At 45.3% G+C, this 23,722-nt stretch overlaps 2 protein-coding genes across 3 annotated transcripts; one reads left to right on the plus strand and one right to left on the minus strand.

The window, feature by feature from the left end:
* On the minus strand, window positions 1-10,610 carry LOC308394427 (ankyrin repeat domain-containing protein 10-like). The gene is made up of 6 exons (XM_080878757.1): window positions 10,274-10,610; window positions 9,274-9,426; window positions 8,607-8,698; window positions 1,191-1,417; window positions 1,055-1,117; window positions 1-957 (listed from the first exon to the last, which is right to left on the minus strand). The coding sequence occupies exons 1-6, from the start codon at window positions 10,469-10,471 to the stop codon at window positions 641-643; spliced, it is 1,050 nt and encodes a 349-aa protein (XP_080734883.1). The 5' UTR covers window positions 10,472-10,610; the 3' UTR covers window positions 1-640.
* hsf2bp (heat shock transcription factor 2 binding protein) lies at window positions 10,560-23,451 on the plus strand. 2 transcript variants are annotated; one of them, XM_080878759.1, is made up of 10 exons: window positions 10,560-10,690; window positions 10,846-10,916; window positions 11,693-11,828; window positions 14,612-14,709; window positions 14,891-15,040; window positions 15,671-15,815; window positions 15,936-16,053; window positions 22,377-22,480; window positions 22,670-22,869; window positions 23,280-23,451. In XM_080878759.1, the coding sequence occupies exons 2-10, from the start codon at window positions 10,872-10,874 to the stop codon at window positions 23,307-23,309; spliced, it is 1,026 nt and encodes a 341-aa protein (XP_080734885.1). In that variant the 5' UTR covers window positions 10,560-10,690; window positions 10,846-10,871; the 3' UTR covers window positions 23,310-23,451. The 2 variants fall into 2 exon arrangements, with proteins under 2 accessions (XP_080734885.1, XP_080734884.1); XM_080878758.1 differs by lacking the exon at window positions 10,560-10,690 and having other exon boundaries at window positions 10,808-11,828.
* Window positions 23,452-23,722: the final 271 nt, after the last annotated feature.

Genomic DNA, 23,722 nt, shown 5'->3' on the forward strand with positions numbered 1-23,722 from the left:
TCTTATATGTAAAACAGGTTTTATTGAGTACAAATGCAGGTCAGTGTAAGGTCGTGTGTCACACACAGTGGAAAATCGGCGCCTCTACAACCGTCGTACAAAACAAATGGTTTAAGCCTCATGAAATTACAGTGAGATCTAAAACAGTTTTCAGCCTCCGTGCAGTTCAGCGACACTCCTGAGGTAACACGGTGAGCAGGAGGTCACTCCTGAGCCCAGAGCAGTAAACACCTGGGTTAATGAAGGCCCCAGCAGACGGGACGAGTTCCACACCCACACAGCACCGTGCTACTGCTACTGCTCTGAACCAGCTTAGCACAAAGACGAGTGAAGTATTCCCACCAGCTGTCCGTGGTTGAAAGGCCACTGTGAGGACAGGGCTGCAGAGACGCTGCTGATTAAACCAAGAGAACCAAGTTAACTCGAGTTATGAGAATAGTGTTGCCCTACAGTGTGATGTCACAGAAATCCATCCCTGAAGATTATTTTTGGAAGCAGCTTTTTCACCACCCAGCTGAGTCAGTGTGAGCCTGACTCGTCCTGGCTGTGGGCTGTAGGCACAGGAGGATTACTTCTGATTGCCAGGGTAATCCTTTAAAGTTTAGTGGAAGCACATCTGCCTGCAGACGAAGCCTCCGGTTTATGAGCCGTGGTATAGGTGGATGCTGCCATCCACAGCCTGCTTGGATGGATGCTCTGCCCGGATGCAGCTGCTGTCACTCAGCTCCTCGGCCGTGTCGCCAAAGCCATGGTAGTGTCCATAATGCAAGAAATCCCCACAGTCCACCCCGGTTGGCCCCAGGCACGCGGGCCAGTTGGAGACGCAGCCGCCCGGGCTGCTGCTCAGGTGCAGCGAGCCGCACATCTCGGCTGAAGCCCGCCGACAACGTGGCGGAGAGTGAGAGTTTGGAGAGAGCGGAGGAGGAGGCGCAGCGTGGAGATGCCCGTTGTTGAAATCTGCTTTTAAACACAGCAGCAGAGAAAATGGGATCAGAGGTAGATCATGTGATATTGTTGTAGCCATTTGCTGCTTTGCCACGCAGAGCAAACCCACCTGCGCTGAGCTCCAGGCTCATGGCTTCCAGCTCCTCGAGCGCGCTGCTCTGCACCAGCATACCTGCAGCACAGCACGATGAGAAGAGCAAACAAGCAAGCACCGCGCACACGCCTGACACGTAAACATTTCTTACCATCAGCCCTTTTGGCTTTTTTCAGGTGGCCCGCGTCCAGGGCGGCTAGCTGCCTCTTTCTGCTGAGCGCGCCCAGACCACAGGGGGCGCCGCCTCCATTCTGCACTATGTTCCCCTCGTTACGCTGCTGCAGGTGCTTCTGGGCGTTGGAGATGAAGCAGAAACAGTCGTGGAAGCCTTGAGCGTGGGCCAGGTCTGCTGCCGTCTGCCCGCTTGCATTCTCTAAACTAAACAATAAGAATGAAGTCAGACAAAGTGCATCCTGGGTAACAGCACCTCAAACCATCAGAGCTCTAATGTTGCAAGAAGAAACCATCACGATCGAAGAAAACCAGTCCGAGTCTTGATGGTCTCACCCTGCAACACGTGCTGTGACTAACCTGCCCACTCACACACAGCAGGACCGCGATCACCGCCACGTTTCAGCTAAAGACGACAGGCCGTGTTTCAAACTGTTTATTTTCCTGTCTATCACACAGATGTGAAAGCCGTGTGCATGCCTCCCAAAACTGGATATAATACAATCTGGATATTATCAATAATGTTCTTTTTGTATTGTTAATATTCTACATTCATTTCATGCAAAATGAAACATTTCAACCTGTTTGTTTTCATTCTGATGCTGGATCATAAAATTTGCACTCCAGCATCTCAGATTATTAGAATATTTCATGTCGAGTTTGAGGAAGTTACGGTTCAGACAGTCTCGAGGACGTACACCGTCTGACTGCTGACGTCACGTTTGAGAAGGATCCATGAGCAGCCACAGAAGGCTGCTCACAGCCGTACTGGAGCATCTCCATGGAAGTGGACCGGAAGGGAAAAGCACGGCAGGAAAAGGTGCAGCAGACATGACCTCAGCCTCGAAATCAGTGTCAAGAAAAGTCATCTCAAGAACCTGGGAGAGCCTGACAGGAGTGGGCTGAGGTCAGATCAAGCCTGAACCAGAGATAACAGAGCAGCGCATCTCAGGAGGAGGAGGAGAAGGTCCAGAGTCTTCTTTTCAAACTGAAATGAGCTGTGGGCCACTGCCATCTCACGCTAGTGTTCAAGTAGCACAGAACAACAACAACAAACATTTCCAATGCCAAGTTGCATTATATTTCTTCACGTCAATAGTTTGAGAGCCCTGCTCACATGTCACCTCCTGGTGCTGCTCCAAAGTCAACACAGACATCTACCAGCAGACGTTGGAGCTCTTCATGCTTCTCTCATTAGCTTTGTGAAGACACTCATTTATCGACATCATGTTTCGGTATTTCAGGAGTGGGACCACGCCTCCAAACACGCTCGTTCTAGTTGTCATCTACAGAGGTTCCCCCAGTTCTGCAAACTGCTCATTCTCCTTTACGTGCCCTCCCTCCCTCCTTCCTTGTTCTCAATTCCTTAACTTCTTCACTTCTATTTAGTACACGGGGATCTGCCAGGCCCGGGAGCCGTCACCAGTCCCCTTCGAGGCCTTCCCCAAACCGCAGCTCAGTTCATGTCCAAGCATCACCTTTACCTGCTAAAATGCTGTCAAACCTAAAATGAGGACGTGGGCCCAGCGAGTGATGTGCAGCCGACTCACCTGACCTGAGCTATAGAGATTATGTGAAGAGGAAAACAAGAACCAGCCGACCCAAAAACCCAGAAAGGCCATCAGAGCAACCTGGAGAGCAGTAACACCTCCCCTCCACACTCGTGAAGTCTCAGCCACGTATAAATGAAGCTGGACTTTTCTGACTGATCTTCCGCTGCACTTTTTCACTTTGATGGGTGATGCTGAGCAGCGTCTGCACCGCTGTGAACATTCGGCTCGGCTGAGAATGGATACAAGGAGTGTAGAAGATATGAAAGTTTAGGTTTTTGAATGAAATGATGAAGAACAGAGGCGGTTTCCCCTAATATTCTAACCGTCTGAGATGTGGTCTATGCATGGTCCTAAATGAAAAAGAACAACATCAGGTTGAAACTGGAGGACCAATCAGGACACAGGAATCGCCAACATTTTGCTCCGATATCCTACACAGTACATCTGTGCTGTCATGAAAACGATCATGCTTTTGTGATTTCTAAGCTTCGATTATGTTCTAAAGTAAGCTCACAGCGCTGAAGCTTTTGTTCTGTAATGCTGGGGTGGTTTGGGTTTGAAAGCCCTGAACAGAAGGAGAAGTGAGTCATCGTTAGGAAATGAGCTGTGCTTTGTAGAAAACCACAGATCAAGTTCTGATTATCCACAGATGTTTCCACATAACCTCTCAAACATGCTGAGATCAAGTCTAAGCTTTTCTTTCCTCTGGAGTACCTAATAAAGTGGCCAGTGAGTGCAGATGTAATTTGGTTAAAAACCTACAAAAATAGACATTTCATTTTACAGGTATGTTTACCTGCTGCAAATTCTGACACAAATCTATTTTTTTCTGTCCAATTTGCTCCGTTGTCTTTGTAACATACAGCACAGCGCTGCACAGCACAGCGCTGCACAGCACAGCGCTGCGCTGTGCTGTGCAGCGCTGCACAGCACAGCGCTGCACAGCACAGCGCTGCACAGCACACCGCTGCACAGCACAGCGCTGCACAGCACAGCGCTGCACAGCACAGCGCTGCACAGCACAGCGCTGCACAGCACTGCACTCTGACGTACTCCTGAGACTAAGCTTCCAATCATTAGTGAGGCTGAGGCGTGTCCCATTAGCACACAGTATGTAAACAGTGAGGTGAGAGCTAAGCATGCATGCCTAAACATGACAGTCATCGTGAGTGCTTTGTTAGCATTGAAACCAATCACTGCAGGAAATACCTCGCCAGTTTGCCAGCTGCAGAAACTGTGGGAAGCGATAGTGAGCACTCAGTGGCACAACTGCAAGCTGCTCGCAGATGCACGTGTGGCAGATTCTGCAGTGCCTATTTGGATTGCTCCATCTTTCTGGGACAACTTCAGAAAATCAAGTTCAAACTCAAAGGCTGAAAAACATCACAACGTGCAGGGTGTTTGTTTCTGCCAGCACAATTTGACAATCAAGATCACAGCTGTTTGTTTTTTTAACATAATATATAACATTTTGCAAAAACACATCTTTATATTGATTTCAAAACAGTTAAAATGTCCTTCAACGAGTGTACAAATGCCTTGAGCAGAAAAGCTCATGTGAGTACTCACGTTTGAGTCTCAAAGCTCTGATTTCTCTTGGGAAAAGTTACAAAGACATTCAAGTGAGTATTAAATACATTAATAATACTGTGTTCAGTGGTTATTTGGTAGGTTAGTGGACGCATGAATCAGTTTACAGTTGCTAATAACAGCAGAAACATTTCAATCTGTATCAGTTTTGTCAAGGATTCTGTAAAGTAGTCGTATTATTTCTACAGGACATTCAAGTCATTAGACAGTTAATGGTTTCCCTGGAAACTGGCCTAATAAAATTCATTTAAACCATCAAAAAAACTCTTTGCATGAGAATGAAATCAGTCACTACTCGTCAGTCGTCCTCAGCCGCGCTCCATCTCTCTCACCGGCTGGTAAGGCAGATATAGAGAAGAGGTTGAGGAAGTGGGGTCAAGCACGCTACGGCGTTAGACCAAATCCAGAAAGTGAGAGTAACACACAGAGAGCAGCTGCGTCAGGTTGTAACCACCATAACGTGAGTGCAGAGGTTGCTGTTGCTCTCATTTTCAGTTTTATTTAGAGGAGCAGGATTTTGAATTCTGGGTTTAACAGGAAGCCAATACAGGAGAAATCTGCTCTCTCCTTCTATTCCCTGTCAGGACTCTTGCTGCAGCATTTTGGATCAGCTGAAGGCTTTTCAGGGAGTTTGTAGGACTTCCTGGAATACAGTCGTCCAGCCTGGAAGCTCAGTGTCATCTAGTGGGAGCTGAGAAGGAAAAGCAGCCGAGCTGACAGGATCACGCACTGCAGAGCTCAGTGAGTGAGATCAGAAACTCTGCTGGTACTGACAGGTACAGCTCCTCTCTCCATTTAAAACATTCACAGCAGCCAGACTTCAACACAGAACGCTACAGCGCCCCCTGTAGGCGCTCTGTGTTGGTCAAGAATCACGTCCCATCAGTGGGTCATCAGAAAAGAGATCAAAAGGAAAAACTCAATAAAAGCAGAACATTTCTGAGACTAAATATTTAATAAAAATAATTTAAAAAATGGTCTACAGGTATTGACACCGATGGACTAAACAGTCTCTCAATATTTTTGCTCAGTAAATGGAGAGCCATGTTTCCTTGCTTTACTGCCCCAGCTACTTTATCATTTTTATTAAATATTTTATAATTTTATTAACGGTCTCTTGAGAACTTTCTGCTTTCATTACAACAGTAGGTTAAGGTAAAAGCCTAAATGATAAATGAGTGTAGTTTTCAGGAGAAAGCAAAGACAAAGGCCACAGTCTGATCACTGTTCTTGTGTTTTCCTCTTATTATGGAGTCTCAGGTGGTGTAACTGTCTCCATTTATATTACAGCACAGCATATTTACATGTTCAACTGCTGTTGCTGTGCCACATGCAGGCATAAAAACATGAGCTTTTCTGCTTTTACACTCACTACTTTTCTCCGCTGTGCATCATGACAAACATGCCAGAGGATTTTTACCTGAGCCGCTGCTGAACAAAACACAACACACACAACATTACTATCACTCTTTAAAGCAAATGGCACTCAAATGAGCTGACTGGAGGGAACGGCCACTGAAACACGTTTTAATAGTGGGACACTTTGTACGACGCAGAACGTCGTAAACTCTGATTCACAGAAAACATTTTTTAAACTAAAATGAACCGTCTGAGAAACAGTAAGGTCATTATGAATGTGCTGGCAGCAACAAAGGTGGACAGGGCCACGTTCATCACTGTGCAGCCTCCTGCCTTCTTTTAACTACAGTCTGTAAACACGTGTGAGCTGAGGAGAGCGGCTGCTGCACGTTTGGGAGAGGACCGGTGTCCCGCTCTGGTCAGTCCTGGCTCTGCTTTCATGACACACTAGATGTTCTCAGTTGGTGAACAGTTTGGGCTGCAGGCAGGCCAGCTCTGCAGACGGACTCCTCTACAATGAGCCATGATGCTGGAGTAGATGCCGTCTGCTTCCCTGAAACACGTGGATGGAACACCTCTACAGCTCTAAAACCTGTATGTACTTTCACACACTGATGGAGCCTTTCCAGATGTGCCAGCTGCATATCTGGAAAGGCTGTCCACAGGCACTGATGCAACCCCACTCCACATCTGGCTTCTTCTCTGCATAATGGAGCTTTATCCTGCATGTGTGGATGACACGCAGAGCTGTGAATCAGCTCCATCATTACTGTCCGTGATGACATGTTCACAGTGAGGAACATTATTCTGAACCTGCAGTTTTCTGCAGACTGATGGACTCTGTCCACCTTTACTTCTGAGGAACTCGCCTCTTTGAACGTGTCCCTCTCTGTTACCAGCTGATTAACTGTAAATTCTTCCTCCAGCTGTTTCTGCTTTGAACCTCTGATCGCTCCAATCCAACATCCCAACTCTTTGTGAAGTGTTGCTGCCGTCACACCCAAAATCAGCTCGTATTTTTCTTAAAGTGATAGATTATCTCAGTTCAAAGATTTGTAAAACATATGGCATTATGAGTTGGATTTGTCCAATAAAGCAAGCTTTGGCACAGATTTTAACTGGTCTTTATCATTATGTTCTCACTAAGTTAAGTATTAATAGAACCTGAGGCCATTATTTACTACACCGCCACAGAATGGATTTTCTGCTGTAACTTCCTTATGGACAGTTAGAGCTGGGCGATATATCGAGTTTTTAAAACATATCGATATATTTTTATACGAGATATAAGATGTGACAATATCCTTTATATCGATATAGTCTATGTTACGTTATAATTATAGTTGTGGAGCCGCAAGTTTGCCTCTCTTTCGTCCACTTTTGTCTCTACGCAACGTTACTCCGCCTCGCCTTCACTGAAGACAACTCCCCCTCCTACCCCATCGCTTCACGTGCAGGCAGCGACAAGACGGACACGGCAAATCTCCGTTAACGAGTTACTGCGCATCGCCCCATGCGTGGGGCTAGACGGCGTCAACGTGCTAACGAGCTAAACATGCTAACGAGCTAACCGCGCTAACGAGCTAACAGCGCTAACCCTAAAATCCTTTCATTCTCTCAAAAGTTGATAGCGCGCCTTATGTATGAATTCTGGTTGTGCTTGGTGGCCGCGAACCGATTTTATGTGGAACACGGCGCTCAGCAATCTGTCACAAATGTTTGAGTACGACTTTGGTAAGCTACGGAGCTGCACCGCTTGATAGATTGTCGGCGCATTACGGCTACCGAAGAGCTTCGCGGAGTGATACGTACTGTGCATCAACGTAATATTACCGTACTGTGTGTGTATAAGGACCATAAATGGCACCTGTAAGAGACGTGGTTATGAAGCGGATTTCAAACTCCAGGCTGTCAGTCACGCAGTACAAGTTGGGAACAGAGCAGCTGTGAAATCTGTCTTTGTTATTACGCTCAGCGTCTTTTAGTTTACATTTTGACTGCACAATTGTGAGCTCTTTGTTATGCACAAAAACAACATTGTTTTCTTTTATTTATGGAGCATGATTATTTAATGAATGCTCATAATTTAATTTTGAGTAATTTTTCATGTACATCTGTGCTGTATGTTAATAAAAGTGCCTGTGTGACATCTGGGACACAGCTTTGACTAAGAACTCTCTTTTTGTTCTTACTTTATGGCTTAAAAAAAATATATATCGAGATATATATCTTATATCGCCATCCAGCTAAAAAATATCGAGATATGAATTTTGGGTCATATCGCCCAGCCCTATGGACAGTTAAGGACAATTACTTTATTTTTTTTTTGAATCAAGGATCTTGAGACTATTTCATGTCACCTGTTTGTACCAGAACTTCACTACATCTTCATCTTGGTGATGACAGATGGAAAATGATTGCGAGGATGTTAACAGTAGACCACTGTGGCTTGTTCCCTCCCAACAGCTGATGAGACACTAAGAATAAGATTTCAGGACAACAGAAAACATGGCAGAACCACAGCAGCTGATCTTTGTTAGCATGAGGAAACACGCAGCACTAAAGAACGCCAAACGCAGCCTGTTAATCAGGAAAACAAAAACAAGTCAGCAGAAATTATGCTGGCTGATGCCACATCCTCCTCCTCCTCTGGGTTTACCTCAGGCGGGATATCTGAAGCACAGCACTGAGCTGCAGGATTTCCCACTAAAGTAAATTTCACAGTAAAAATAAAAGCTGTAGTTATTCTGACCAGACCTGCTGAGCATGTGTGGCCTACATGACTCAAATCTAAGACGTGTAGCAGCTGCTGTGGTTCACACTCTGTGTGCCAGAGCTTCTGTGGTGCTTTACACTGGATATTACTACTAAACCGAAGACTGCAGGATACTTACTGCGGTTTAGCGCCTGCTATCAAAAGGACCTGGATACACTCCAAGCTACCTGACCGAGCTGCCTTATGAATGGGAGCCTCACCAACAAAGTCCTGAAAACACAACGTAAACTGTAAGGTTTGAGATATGAATGAAGCTGTTAGAATAGCACAAGCCAACTGTGTTATAGACATGCAAAAATGACACTAATATTACTGACCAATCGAAGTCTAGGAGACAATATCATAATATGAAAATGTTCACAGTCACAGGACTGCAGCTGTGGTGACACTGCTCAGATTATTGTGCACTGCTCTTTTGAAATAAAAGGTGACCAGCAGCAGTGAAAGCTCCTGCCCTGCCGGCCCACGCCTGGGCCACTAATGGAAGAGCTCGGGTTCATGAGTACTGCTGGCACTGTGAACTCTGCATCCATTTCTAATTATCTTTTCAGCTTTGCTGCAAGTACAAGTTCAGTCCCAAAACCTTACCATGACTACAAGTACATATTTAGTGTGAACAACGCTGGAGACACTGTCAATAAAATGAACTTCATCTAACTTATGTACAGCAGATGCATAAACCAGAGGTCCCTAGATTCAAATATTCAGTGATAACACTCATAGATGCAAACAGCACCACATTAAGCATTAAATACTACACAATAGGTGAGTTTCCACACACTGACCTGCTTGTTGACGTCAGCCCCAGCCTGAGTGAGCCACACCACGCAGTGAGGATGTCCTCCGAATGCTGCAGTGTGTGTTGGAGTCTGATTGAATCGGCTGGTCACCCTGTTCACCTCGCAGCCCATCTCCACCAGGTGCATCACGCACTCCAGCTGTGCCACATGCCAGTAACAAATACAAGAATCACAGTGACACACTGCTCATGTATGTCACTGCTGCAGATCTCAGAGGAGACCTCTGCACTGACGCACTTTCATTGTAAGAAATCTCCAACAGTTCTCCTTGTATATCACCTGAGTATTGTACAGCGTGCTGTTCTCAAAGCAGGCTTCAGCTGACTTTGGTTGTTAGACATATTTAAAAATCCCACTTAAGGTCCGCTTACAGGGACGTATAAGCAAAAAGTTTAAGTACATCCAGACACTGCTTAAAACATGTGCCCAGTAAGTGTTTGGAGATATTTCAAGGTGGCTGAAGAGACGCTTCTAGCAGAGCTTTGGTAAAGACAGTGATATAAAATGAAGAAGATCAGAATCGTACGAGAAGTAATTAATCATCTAATAAAATAAAATAAAAAAAACAGAGAGCAAGTTTTTATATTTCTAGAGAACAGAGGCTGTTGCGGCGTCGCAGGCTTCGTGTTTGTTTTGAGCCGATTTTGGCGCCTAAAAAGCGATTGGCTCCTACTGAACCAATGAAAACCTCCAAACACGTCAAGTTTTTTTTTTTTTGTCTTTAAAAAACCTTTGTTGTACGCCGGTACTCAGACATAACTGTTTGGGCCAATCAAACACAGTAAAGGAGCGCGGCGAAATATTAAAGAGGAAAAAATCTTTTAGCTTGATTATGAGCGCTGTCCGCCGCCATGTTGGAGTTTAAACATATAATACACACAGTGTGGTTACAGTTCACAGCAGCAGGCAAAAGTGCACACCTATTTTAACCCTCTTTCGTGTTTCATGGACACCACTATTGAATACCCAGTGATTGCATGCTAACCTGTCCATAGTGAGCAGCCCAGTGAATGGGAGTCCATCCATAGAAGGAGTCCTCGGCAGTTAGATGGATGTGGTTTGACAGCTGCTGTAACAGAAGGACCAGAGCCCCAACATCTCCATCCCGGCAGGCACGGTGCACTGGGAAGCGGCTCACAAACACGTCATCCCCGGAGAAGCGGGCTTCTAGTCCCCCAGACATGAGTGAGCTGAGAGAGGGCAAACGGAAGCGCTTGTCTCCACCGCACCGGTCCCACGGAGCACACTGAAGAAGTTCAAACACAAAGGAAGAGCCCAGCTCTCTCGCAGGCCGTAAAACCCGGACTGGAGCCCGCCTCACAGCTACGTCCCGTGTGTTTGGGGCGGTCTGCGCTAAAAAGCGGCCAGGAGCAGGTCCTCAGTCCTTTGACTCACACCACTGGTGAGCATCTTTATGTGTCCAATATATTCAAAAACATTGGTGATGTGGCACTAAACAACTCAAACCTCTGTCTGTGGATTCAGAAACATTTCTTAGCTAACGTGCTAGCTCTGCTAGCTGTGTAATAAACTGAGTGCTGGTCTCTGTGACCCCAGAAGCAGACTCACCAACCAGCAGTAACATGGCAGCCTTATCAGGCGGGAAAAAGACGAGCCAAAAGGCAAAGGTAAGACACCCAGCCAGCCCCGGACGAACCTGCCTGCTGTTCCTGCTAATCAGGAGAACAAAGACGGCATCTTTAGCTTTGTCCTCGTCAGACCGGCTGGAGTCCAAAGACTGGGCCTCTCAGTGTTCGATGAATCTGTGATAGTGGTTACTACAAGTACAGAGTTATAACGCGTACCTGGCTAATAAAAGTGGGACTTTTTCAAGCCAGCAGCTAAACCTTTAACCTTGTTATAATTCAAATACAACTATCTGAGTGACAGAGCCATCTTTAGGCAGTGTGCTCAAACCCTGAGATGACACTGTAGACTTACATTACATTATAAAACTAAAAATGTGGGCTGTGCATAATTTCAATGAAGAAACTACAGGAAGTGTCTCTGTTCTGGAGACACTGTAAAGTCTGTCTGAACTTAATTAAGTTAAACCAGTAACTCAGCAGAGACCTCTTAAATGATGGTGATGATTTAAAACTCAGAGAATCAGTGCACTGAAGCTGATATTGCAGAACATGGTCGGCCAACACATACCTAAGACTTTCCTTCTGTGTTTTCTATTCATTTGTCCCCATTGCTTATTTCTAGGCCATCCTACAGACATGCTTCATTGTGATAGCAGTTTACACTGAGCCCTTATCACACTCTGCCTGGTCTCGAGTGCATATTTAATAGTTTCCTTGTCTGTCTATGGATTACTTAGAATCTAAAAAAGCACAATTAAATGAGCGCATCTGTGGCAAAGAAGGATGCAGTCTTTTTCTATCTTTTTTTCTTCCAGGGTGGCTTTATCCGAGTGAGGAAGAGAGATTTAGAGAAGTTGACCACAGAAGTCATGCAGCTTAGAGAGTTCCTGCCCAGAGTTGTGAATGGGGATCTGATGGAGATGCTGCATAAAGCCCAAGCAGCTCAGACAAGTATGCTGAACTCCACTCTGATCCTGCTGTAAACACGAGGGTGTTGTGTGTATCACAGAGCAGAACATATACAGTTAATGTATAAACCTGAAGGCTTGTTGAAGACATCCAGCTACAGAGAGACAGAGTTGTCTAATGGTCAGTGGAGCCAGGTCTGTTTAACAGCCCTCACAGGTGATAAGGAAAGCCAGGTGCACCTGCTTTCTCATTAGCCTCATTTTATCTTCTACTCTGACCCGGGCCTGACCCAGTAAATATACAGCACTGTTGATCTAAGAAGCTTGGAAAGAAAAGCATCTGGACTTTAAGTTTCTTGAAGACATTTCACCTCTCATCCGAGAAGCTTCTTCGGTTCTAAGAGAGTCCCCGGTGGGACCCTAGTGGGAGTTGACCCACTGCTGATCATGTGTCTCACCACATGAGTCAAGGTGTGAAAAAGGGTGTGGGTCATTATCAGCAGAGGTTTCGGGTGAGACCATCGTGAGACCTTGCTTCACCAATTCACCTGACCTGTTGAGGTCAACTGGCAAGATGTGAGTGGTTGTTAAGGTGCCTGGGAAGGGATCTCCAAACTGGATTGTAGGTGGCAGACAACTGGTATTGTGAGCCACCTGGGACTCTCCACCAGTTTCTTCAAACATCTTCAAGAACCTTAAAGAAGTCCAGTTGCTTTTCTTTCCAAGCTCCTTAGGTTACCATGACCTGCACAGGCATTTAGCACTGCTATTCACGAAGGATGTTGTCTCACCACAGTATGTTGTGGTAATATAAGAAGAATTGGGTCGTGTCTTTTTTTTGGAAGACATTGCACACCACGCCGAGCTATGCCAGGTTCCCAGCTTTCAGCAGTTTGGGGTGGGGGTACAAAAATAGTATTTCCTGCCTGTCAAACTAGTGAATATGTGGTATTTCCACAAATTCTCCTAAAGACATGGAGACAGTATCTTGGGTGCTGTTAGGTGCCTGGTGTCCTCACCTGCTGCTGTGTCCGGCTGTTTGTCACCCCCGCTGCTTTCCACTGGACCATTCTTCTGAGAGCAGCCCGATCTGCCAGCATCCTGGCCTCCGCCTGCCACGGCCTGGCTTTAGGGTGGTGCTCCCCGTCTCTCTGGCTCTGGCACAGAGGCTAACTAGCTGCTTGTGCTCCGACATGGCGACCATGAAATATGTCCCGTCGGCTCTGCTGGATCTATGCCGTCACCTCGCTCCTGGATGATGATGTCATCAAATCTCTCGTGACACTGAGCATGCTCCTTGATGTCCTCTGACAGGCGCAGACGTCATCGCGACAAAGCTGAGAAGCGCTCTTTACGAACCCCGCCGTACTCTAACCAGCCACCTGCTGTTTCCATGCAACCTTTGAAAAACACGAACAAAAAGCCAGCTCAGCAAAACATCACGTGTGATTTAAAAGTCTAAAACGAATCAGTCATCACATGTAAGGTTTTTCCGTTTCCTCTCTTTGTGACATCTTCCTCCATCTGTCACACGCGTTTTTTTCCCGTCGCTCCTCCTCGATAGCGCTGCAGAGATGCTGAAATATCAGCACCACCGTGAATGCATCACGGGGATGATAAAGGTTGTGCTGAGGCTGAAAACCCCCGAGATGTCATTTATTTTTCTCACTGACCTGCCTGCATGATAGACGCTGCACTTAAGGTTTTTCACCCATTTATTGACATTAAAAATGTCCTTTTCAGGAGGGCTCTAGCACTGCGCCAAATATAACGTGACAGCTCTATAAAGGTATTTGAAGTGACCCAAAGGACTGGTCTGATTATCTGTGTAGGTGCTCAGTCATCCAGCTCATGGTGGTCTAAGGAGCCTGGAAGAAGGCGCCTGAACTTCTTTAAATTTCCTTTAATATCTTTGTCTAAGCAAAGAGACATAAAAAAACGCAGGGAAAAATCAGAAATCACTTTTTGGCACGACAGCATTTCGGATTCTTCTGCCCACTCGACCCTGTTTACCACCCCCAGAAGCCCCAGCTTGTCCTCCTCCACACGCCTCCTTACCCATACTGACTCTCACAGCTGCCCCTTTACTGCAGAATGTATGCCACTGTTAGACTGCTCCAGCAGCACGCAGCATATCATCTAAGAGGTCCCACACTGGACCTGAGATGTGCCCTGTATTGACCTGTCCATCTCTGAGCACTATGCTATCCTTTTTCCTCTTCCTTTACAGGAACATCAAGTCTGTTACTACATGAAACCTAGTTCACATCTGTGGGAGATGCACACACAGACCACACAGTGTGCTGTGTGTAAGACGCGGACTTTTAAGTTGCATACTGCCATTCACTGCTTAGACTCCATGGCCCCTAATATCATGTCCTCCCCCTGGTTCACCTGTGTGCTACACTCCATGAAGGGCTCAGGCCTCAGTGTCCCCCACTAAAGAAAGTTTGTTAACTATTAACTGGTTGTTTTGTCCCTGTGAAAATGAAAAGAATTACAAACCCATAGAAGGTCCAGAAACCCAGGACCACCGCAGTGAAACCCTGTCTCTGCTTTCTCATGGTAAACACTCACCGCCACCATGGAGACCGTGTCATAAATCACGATTCTCAGCCACTTATTCAGTTTAGGGTCTCAGGGGTTGGAATTAGAGGCGGTTATACTCCGGAGAGGTTGCCGGCCTCTTACAGGACTGGGAGATTATGACATAATCAAAATGGGACCAAAACTCTACCTTAAAGCTGACAAAGTTTCATGTTGTGGAAAACTAGTGTTAGAAACATTACATAAGAATATCTGCTCTCAAACTGTGTGTGTGTTTAGTGAAGGAGCAGATTGTGAAGGAGCAGATGAGGCAGGAGTGTCTGCACCTGCAGTCTCGACTGGATGCTGTGCAAACTGAGAGTCAAAAAGAGAAAGAGGTGAGAGCGACAGTCAGACCTGAAAATGGACTCATAACAATAACATGAAAATATTTCTGGTATCCCACTGAGGAAACTGGACTTGCTTGATGAATTTGGGCTTGTCTTGCTTTAAGCCATGCTGTCATTTATTACTTGTTGTATGTGACACTGCACTGAATCCACGTGAATGGATGTTCAGGAAAAGCTGCTGTTACGTGAGCAACTGTGGCAGAGCAGAGTGGAGCTGCAGCAGCAGGCAGACTTCTGCTCTGGTCTGGGATCTGCTGCCTGCAGTCTGCTGTGGAGCTGCTCTGCCAAGGAGGACACCGTCTCACTTTGGCTGGCTGATGTGAGTCATGTTCAGTCTTTTCTGTCTCTGTGTGTGGACTTGGACTTGTTTCCCTGTAACAAAAACCCCAAATATGGCTACAGGGATACATGTTAGTGGTCAGTAGCGTTTGTATAAAGTGCAGCCACAGCTGAAAGTGAAACAGTATTCAATACATGAACATCAGATCCCAGTTTAATCCCAGTAGGAGGAGACACAAGTGTTTTGGGAATGGGCTGCAGCCGGAACAAATATCTGCCTTTAAAAAATCAAAAATCATTTCCACAGTAACAAACTTGTCCCAGCATGCACAATAATTAGTTTGACTTGCTTGATCAAACCAACACAGTATAATTACAAAATGACCTTCTGACCACTGTGTTGTACATCTTTAGCTGAAACAATCAAATATGTTGTTTAAAGTGTTTGATGCAAAAGAAACATGGCTCCATATATTTTGGTCGTTCCACATAATAATTTTATGCAGTGCAAACAAAAGAGCATCCTCTCTGCTCCTTCTCTTCTCTCTCCAAATTAAATTGGCTCCATGTTTTGTTGGTCACTGAGACATGATCTAACAGTATTTGTAACAGCAGATGTTAATGCTGCTGGATTGTGTGTGTGTGTTGCGTGTGCGTGCGCACACTTCAGGGGAAGCTGCAGGCCTTCCTTGCTGTAGCTGCTCAGACTCTCGAGAGCTTTGTCACGTCTTTGGATGAAGAGGAGAAAAGTCAAACTGAGGACTACAACTCCCACGAGCACCAGTTTGTGCTGGCAGTGGCTGGGACCATTACTAGTGAGTCTGAAGCTTCTAGCAGTCAGAAAGGATGTGTCGAAGCACATTTTCTTAGAACCTCCATCAACACGAATAACTGCTCGATTGTCAGCTGACTTTTCTTTGTTTCTTATCAATCAGATGTAGCAGCAGTAACGCAGGGGCGGGACTTCCTGTCAAGCTCAGCGCATGTCTTGCTGGACACTTTGATGAAACTTCTCAAGTTGATGAAGCCTGGTGTCTTCCCCAGACTGAAAGTGTATGTGGATCAACCTCTTTGTCATTAATATGTATCAGGATTGAATAGAGTTAACAAGAACGTGACACAATGTTTGATCCATGAATCATAACAGGATCAAACCTACTTTTACTTTCCTCTAAAGCAGTCATTTGCAAAGTAAAATTCCTACATTTTTCATTCAGTAATATAGATTTTAATTTGAAACCATCATTGAGCCTCAGTGTTGGTCAGCTGTACTGACTTTATTCACAACATAGTTTTCAAAAAGTCTGCACACTGTGTGAAATGTAAGTGAAAACGGATCAGAGTCAGGTCCACACCATTGAAACACTTTATTAGAATGAAACAGTAACAGGAGAACATCCGGGTCTTTTTAAGAATAGGCTTGTGCAGACTTTGATGGCAGCCACACAGTTTTAGTTAGCCTGTGACAGGGTGTGTTTCCACTATGCTGCACTCCTTTGTAAGCATCACTGGGAGCACTTCAGCGGTTCAGGTTAAATTGAATTAAATTTTCAATTCAGTTTTGTTTATACAGTGCTAAATAACAACAACGGCTGCCTCAAGGTGCTTTATATATTTATATTATATAATCTAATATTATTATATATTATACCCTACTATAATACATGCAGAGAAAACCCCAATGAGCAGCACGTTGGCGACAGTGGGAAGGAAAAACTCCCTTTTAACAGGAAGAAACCTCCGGCAGAACCAGGCTCAGGGAGGGGCGGGGCCATCTGCTGTGATTGGTTGGGGTGAGAGAAGGAAAACAAGATAAAGACATGCTGTGGAAGAGAGACAGAGGTTAATAACAAGCATGATTCAATTCAGAGAGGTCTGTTAACACATAGTGAGTGAAGAAGAAACACCCAGTGCATCATGGGAATCCCCACCAGCCTCAGGGATTCAGTGTCACCTGATTGAGCCTGAATCCAAACTGGAAGCTGGTTCCACAGAAGAGGGGCCTGAAAACTGAAGGCTCTGCCTCCCATTCTACTTTTAAATACTCTAGGAACAACAAGTAGGCCTGCAGAGCGAGAGCGAAGTGCTCTAATAGGATGATATGGTACTACAAGGTCATTAAGATAAGATGGGGCCTGATTATTTAAGACCTTGTATGTGAGGAGCAGGATTTTGAATTCAATTCTGGATTTAACAGGAAGCCAATGAAGGGAAGCCAAAACAGGAGAAATATGCTCTCTCTTTCTCTCGGGGTGGCTGTAGCTCAGGAGGTAGAGCAGGTCACCTACTGATTGGAACGTTGGTGGTTCGATCCCTGGCTCCTCCAGTCTGCATGCCAAGTATCCTTGGGCAAGATACTAACCCCAAGTTGCTCTCCGATGCATCCATCGGAGTGTGAGTTTTGTTATAAAAGCGCTCAGTTTAGAGTCAGTGTGGGCAGTTGGGAGATTGAGTGAATGAGGCATGTTGTATACAGCACTTTGAGCACTCCGGGAGAGTAGAAAAGCACTATATAAGAATCAGTCCATTTACCATCTTTCTAGTCCCTGTCAGGACTCTTGCTGCAGCATTTTGGATTAGCTGAAGGCTTTCAGTGAGTTTTTAGGACTTCCTGATAATAATGAATTACAGTCGTCCAGCCTGGAAGTAATAAATGCATGAACTAGTTTTTCAGCGTCACTCTGAGACAGGATATTTCTAACTTTAGAGATGTTGCACAAATGGAAGAAAGCAGTCCTACATATTTGTTTAATATGTGCATTGAAGGACATGTCCTGGTCAAAAATAACTCCAAGGTTCCTCACAGCGTTACTGGAGGCCAAGGTAATGCCATCCAGAGTAAGAATCTGCTTAGATACCATATTTCTAAGATTTTCAGGGCCGAGTACAATAACCTCAGTTTGATCTGAATTAAGAAGCAGAAAGTTAGCGGCCATCCAGGTCTTTATGTCTTTAAGACATTCCTGCAGTTTAACTCATTGGTGTGTGTTATCTGGCTTCATGGATGACGCAGACTGGGACATGTTTCGGCGCAGCTCTGATGACATCAACATGTTTACGGAAGCGGTTGTGGGATTTATCGGGAAACTAGCGGACGACACAGCAGAAAGAACTATCATCCGAAAGTTTCCCAACCAGAAGCCGTGGGTGGATAAAAACATCCGCGACACTCTGAGATCACGCACCGCTGCCTACAATGAAGGGCTCGTCTCCGGTAATATGGACCTATACAAGGCTGCGTCCTACAACGTGCGCAGCGCGGTCCGAAAGGCAAAGCGGAGCTACGGGGAAAAACTAGAGTCACAGCTACGACAGTGCGACTCTAGGAGCCTGTGGAAAGGACTGCGGACTATAACGGACTATAAACGACCAGCTTCTTCAATGATGAATGCAGATGCTTCACTGGCTGATGAGCTGAACACGTTTTATGCTCGCTTCGACGCCGCAGCAATTAAAACGACAAACGGCTGCGCGCGCTCGGAGTGCACCAGTGAAGAAAATGCATTCGTCATCACAGAGCATGCCGTGAGGAACACCTTCAGGAGGGTGAACACCAGGAAGGCAGCAGGACCAGATGCAATCCCTGGCCGGGTCCTTAGAGCCTGCGCTGATCAACTAGCACCGGTGTTCACAGATATCTTCAACCTCTCCCTGGCCCAAGCTGTGGTTCCCACGTGCTTCAAACGGTCCATTATTGTCCCTGTTCCAAAGAAACAACAGCCCGCTTGCCACAATGACTACCGTCCAGTAGCACTGACTTCAATTGTGATGAAGTGTTTTGAAAGACTGATGAGAGATCACATCACTTCTTCACTTCCTCCCACCATCGACTCACTTCAGTTTGCTTACCGGACTAATCGTTCCACAGACGATGCCATATCTCACCTGCTCCACACATCCCTGAGTCACCTGGACACTGGCAGAGGGAATTATGTTAGGATGCTGTTCGTGGACTACAGTTCAGCATTCAACACAATAATTCCCTCTAAGCTTTTCACCAAGTTGACGGATCTAGGACTCAGCTCATCACTGTGTCAGTGGATCCTCAACTTCCTCACAGACAGACCCCAATCAGTGAGGGTGAGGAAGTCTCCCCCTCCATCTCACTCAGCACTGGAGTGCCTCAGGGCTGTGTTTTAAGCCCCCTGCTGTACTCACTGTACACTTATGACTGTGTAGCCACATCCGACACCACCTCCATTGTCAAGTTTGCTGACGACACTGCTGTTGTGGGCCTGATCTCCGACAACATCGAGACGGCCTACCTGGAGGAGATTAGGAACCTGGAGACCTGGTGCCAGGAGAATAACCTCCTCCTAAACGTCAGCAAGACTAAGGAGCTGATCGTGGACTTCACTACAAAGCAGGCGAGGAATTACAAACCCCTCATCATCAGTGGCACGCCAGTGGAGAGAGTGGACAGTTTCCGATACCTGGGTGTCCACATCACTCAGGACCTGTCATGGTCCTGTCACATCAACACCCTGGTTAAGAAAGCCCGTCAGCGTCTCTTCTTCCTCAGAAGACTTAGAGACTTCCATCTGCCACTGAAGGTGCTCAAGAACTTCTACTCCTGCACCATCGAGAGCGTCCTGACGTCAAACATCTGCACCTGGTTTGGGAACAGCACCAAGCAGGACAGACAAGATCTGCAAAGGGTGGTGCGCTCGGCAGAACGCATCATTCAATCAGAGCTCCCTGACCTGCTGTCCATCTACACCAGGGGTGCTCACACTTTTTCCGCATGTGAACTACTTATAAAATGACCAAGTCAAAATGATCTACCCACTACAAAAATCCAAAACATATACTTATTTATAAATATATTGAGGATTCTTTATATCTACAATGTATATACATGCATAACCGCAATATCCAATATTTCACAACACAATTAACTATGTAAATTTTTTGTCATTACCTGAGTTTACTCTGATGACTTGCACTGAATTGAATCAGCCAGGGATGCATAGTCCGGACAGTAGCTGCTGACGGCCAGGTTTAAGAGAAAAAACCGAGAGCTAAAAATTGGAGTTAACTCGCTGACTAGCTTGTCAGTTTTACTACACTTCGCGCCGCTGTTTGCGCATGCGCAGCGACCTAAGCGTCAGAAAAAATCTGATGTCATCTGACTGGCTTCCCTGTATCAATCAAGTGACGGGATGGATGATAGGCTGGCATCTATTTTTTTAATGCCATGCGATCTACCAATACTACCTTTGCGATCGATTATAAATTATAATTCCTATAATTTATAATCCTTATCTTTATAATCTCTTCTGCTATTTGCACATTCTTTACTGTAAATTCCTAAGTTAATTTGTAAATTTTTGTAGTAAATTGTAAATATTGTAAAACTTTTCTTCTGTCATTTAATGGTCGGGCATTGTACAGCTACAAGCATTTCACCCCCATGTCATACTGTGTATGGTTGTGTGTGTGTGACAAATAAAATTTGAATTTGAATTTGAATTTGAGATAGAGCTGGGTGTCATCTGCATAGCAGTGTAAATGTATGCTATGTCTTCTAATGATGCTGCCTAAGGGAAGCATGTATAATGTAAACAGAATTGGTCCTAGCACTGAACCCTGTGGAACTCCATGATTAACCTCAGTGTGTGAAGAGGACTCTCCATTTAAAGAGTGTTCACAGAGGTTTGGACTTTATTTGAGTTAGATTTTGTAGTGTGACAGTTAACGGTAATGCTATGAGCTAAACGTACTCGCTCCATTTTAAGATCTTCTCTGGTATAAACATCAGTATAGTATAATTATATACTCATCAGTTCATCAGTCTAAGTCTGCCAAGATGAATGATCCCATTTATAACCAGTAAGGTCAACAATGTTTATTAAAAAGCTGATAACAGCTGGAATCTGGTTTCCAGAGGGTTGTAGGTCCAGGTTTCCATGCAGTTCCAGCTGCTGTAATTGTGAGTGACTATTGGCTTCTCATTCTGTACAATATAAAATCCATGTAACAGTTTGTAGAAGAGTTTGGGCTGCAGGTTTTGTGCCTCCTTTGTCATCATTCTTATCCCTCAGCTATAAAAGGCTGAGTATTGTTGTCGCCCTGCTGGGCAACATGGACACTTTGACGTAACATAAGCTTTTCAAACCGATACAAAGGCGTGTCTAAAAACTTGATCTGTGTTCTGATGTCTCTCCTTGTTTCCTGAGCTTCCTTCTAGCATTGAAGTTCTAACATTTTATTAAGACAAACAACATAAGTAGTTCCAACACGGATTAAAGCTGCTGCTTCTCCACGAGGATTGGAGCCATTTGATACGGTGCAGCCACCTCACTGGTACCCTTCATATGTGAGATATTTCAGAGATGTCCAGCTGGGATGTCTCTCAATTGGGAATGCCTCGGTGTCCTATGATAAGAGCTGAAGGATGTTCAGTGGGAGATGGAGGTTTGGGCATGTCTGCTCACACTGTTGCCCATGCTGGCTGCACCCTGATCATCAGCAGCACATGGATAGAAAGATGCAGATTCTGTTTTCATTGACATATTAGTAGAAAGTTAAAGTGATCATAGCCAGAATCAGACAGGTTATGTCAAGCGACACTGCAGAGGTTCTTGTCCATGTATTTGTGTCTTCACGTATTGATTATTGTAACGCTCTTCTTTCTGGGCTTCCAAAGAAAAGTTTCAGAGGTCTACAGATGGTGCAAAATGCAGCTGCTCGCATTTTAACAAGAACTGGGAAATTTGAGCACATTACCCCTGTTCTGAGATCTCTGGCTACCTCGTCAGGTTCGAGCAGATTTTAAGGTCCTGCTGCTCACCTACAAGGCTTTAAACGGACTGGCACCTTCATACCTCTCCGACCTTTTACACCTTCATGTTCCACCCCGTGCTCCATGTGTTGAACACACATTTGTGTACAGGTCTTAATTCTGTGGCTTTTAGTTTTTAAATTCTTACTGTTTTTAACTTGTATTGTGTTTTACTTGTACTGCTATTCATCGCTTTTATTTATTCATCTTTTTGGTTTCAAATTGCTGCACAGCACTTTGTTTGAAAGCACTTTATAAATAGAGTTATTATTATTATTATTATTATTATAGCGACCAAGAGTTTGTAATGTTTGTGTGTGGTATGTGTTAGTAAAAAGGGACCTACTAAAGTAAATACCTGTAATTGCAACAGTGTGCAGAGCTCATACGACCACAATGAAACCCACAAACTTGACGAACATCATAGTTTCACAGTGCTGACCAACCACCACTCACTCACTGGAATTTTATTAAACTTCTTTTTTAAAAGCTCTTAAAAGGGATCTGAATGTGTTGATATGTTGTGGCCACTAGATGTCAGTGTTTCTCTGCAGTGTGGACTGCTGTTCACTACGGTGATGCTTTGCTGCAGGTTGATGCTGATGGCGCTCTATAACGTGAGCATCAGTCTCAAAGGACTGAAGTACCTGAGTGAGAACCAAGGAATCCTCCCTCTCATCTGGAGCCTGCTTGATGGTAAGCTGCTGCATGCTCCAACAACAACAGTGTCTGCCCATCACTCACAGACACTGTGCAGACACTGTGCTCTAGCTCTGGCCTACAACCCGTCTCAAGTCTAACCTTCAATGACACTGATATAGTTAATTGAATAAACTGTCAGTGTCACAGACTGTGTATTCCAGGATCTAATTTGTGTGTCTGTAGACGGACACTGGGAGGTGTGTCTCCACTCCCTGCGTCTCCTGCAGTCCATGTTGTTAGAGGACGATGTGTTGCTCCTGTTGGGCTCCTCGCTCCTGGATCCAGACCTGTGTGCTCGCGTCAGCAGGCTCGCTGCCAGCACGCAGCCAAGCCTGAGACTGACTGCTCTGCAGACCTTGGAGGACCTCCAGGCCCTCCAACAGGTACCACAGTATGATGAACCCTGCTTCCCTGCTCTTGCAGTCATTGTGTTTACCACACTAACTCTGTCAGGACAGAAATGAGGACTTGGTATGTGTTCAGGTTAACTTCACCTGTTTTGCTTCTTTTGTTAGCATCTGAGTCTTTCACTGCTACTTTTCTTCACACCTGGTAATTTATCACATAACAGTTAGTGAAAGCACTAGTTAGTGTGTTTTAGGTTCAGCTGTTAGTCTCTGTTTTGCTGAATAGAGAAGCAACTGCACTGATGTCTCACACGGGCAGATCTAAAGTCTAAAGCTGGTGTGATTGTGCACTGCATGCAAATGTAGACACTTGTCCCTTCCTCACATCACCGTGAGATCCATCCCTGACCTTTCTGAGCACAGACTGTGACATGGTGTGTTTCCAGGGCCGGGCCTGCAAACAGAGCCGTGTGTGACGAGGGAGGACTTGAAGTGAAAGAAGAGCCTTTCTCACTGCATTGTTCACCGTTCAGCTTCTATGTATGTTCACACTGCTGTGCATTGTTAGTGCTTAAAGTGCATGTAGATCTGCATTGTTAAACCTGTCCTAGTAAAGATGTTTGCAGTGTGTCTGTGTCGTGTCAGTACAGCAGAAGCACAGGACTGAACTGCTCTGAAGGTCTTCTGCACTGATCTGTTCTCTGTGCAGTCACCCCCACGCTGCACACACTGAGCTGTATCCATGGACTAAAGGCACGAGCAGACGTCACTCACCCTCTGTATACTCTGCTAAAATCGCTTCACTGAAATCATTGTTATCTTATAGAAACTCTCTCTGTTCTTCCTGATTCATCAAAACAAAGTCTGAGCTGATAAGAAGAAGGGCAAA

This window comes from Rhamphochromis sp. 'chilingali' (genome assembly GCF_963969265.1).
Source record: "Rhamphochromis sp. 'chilingali' genome assembly, chromosome: 3".
Taxonomy (NCBI): domain Eukaryota; kingdom Metazoa; phylum Chordata; class Actinopteri; order Cichliformes; family Cichlidae; genus Rhamphochromis; species Rhamphochromis sp. 'chilingali'.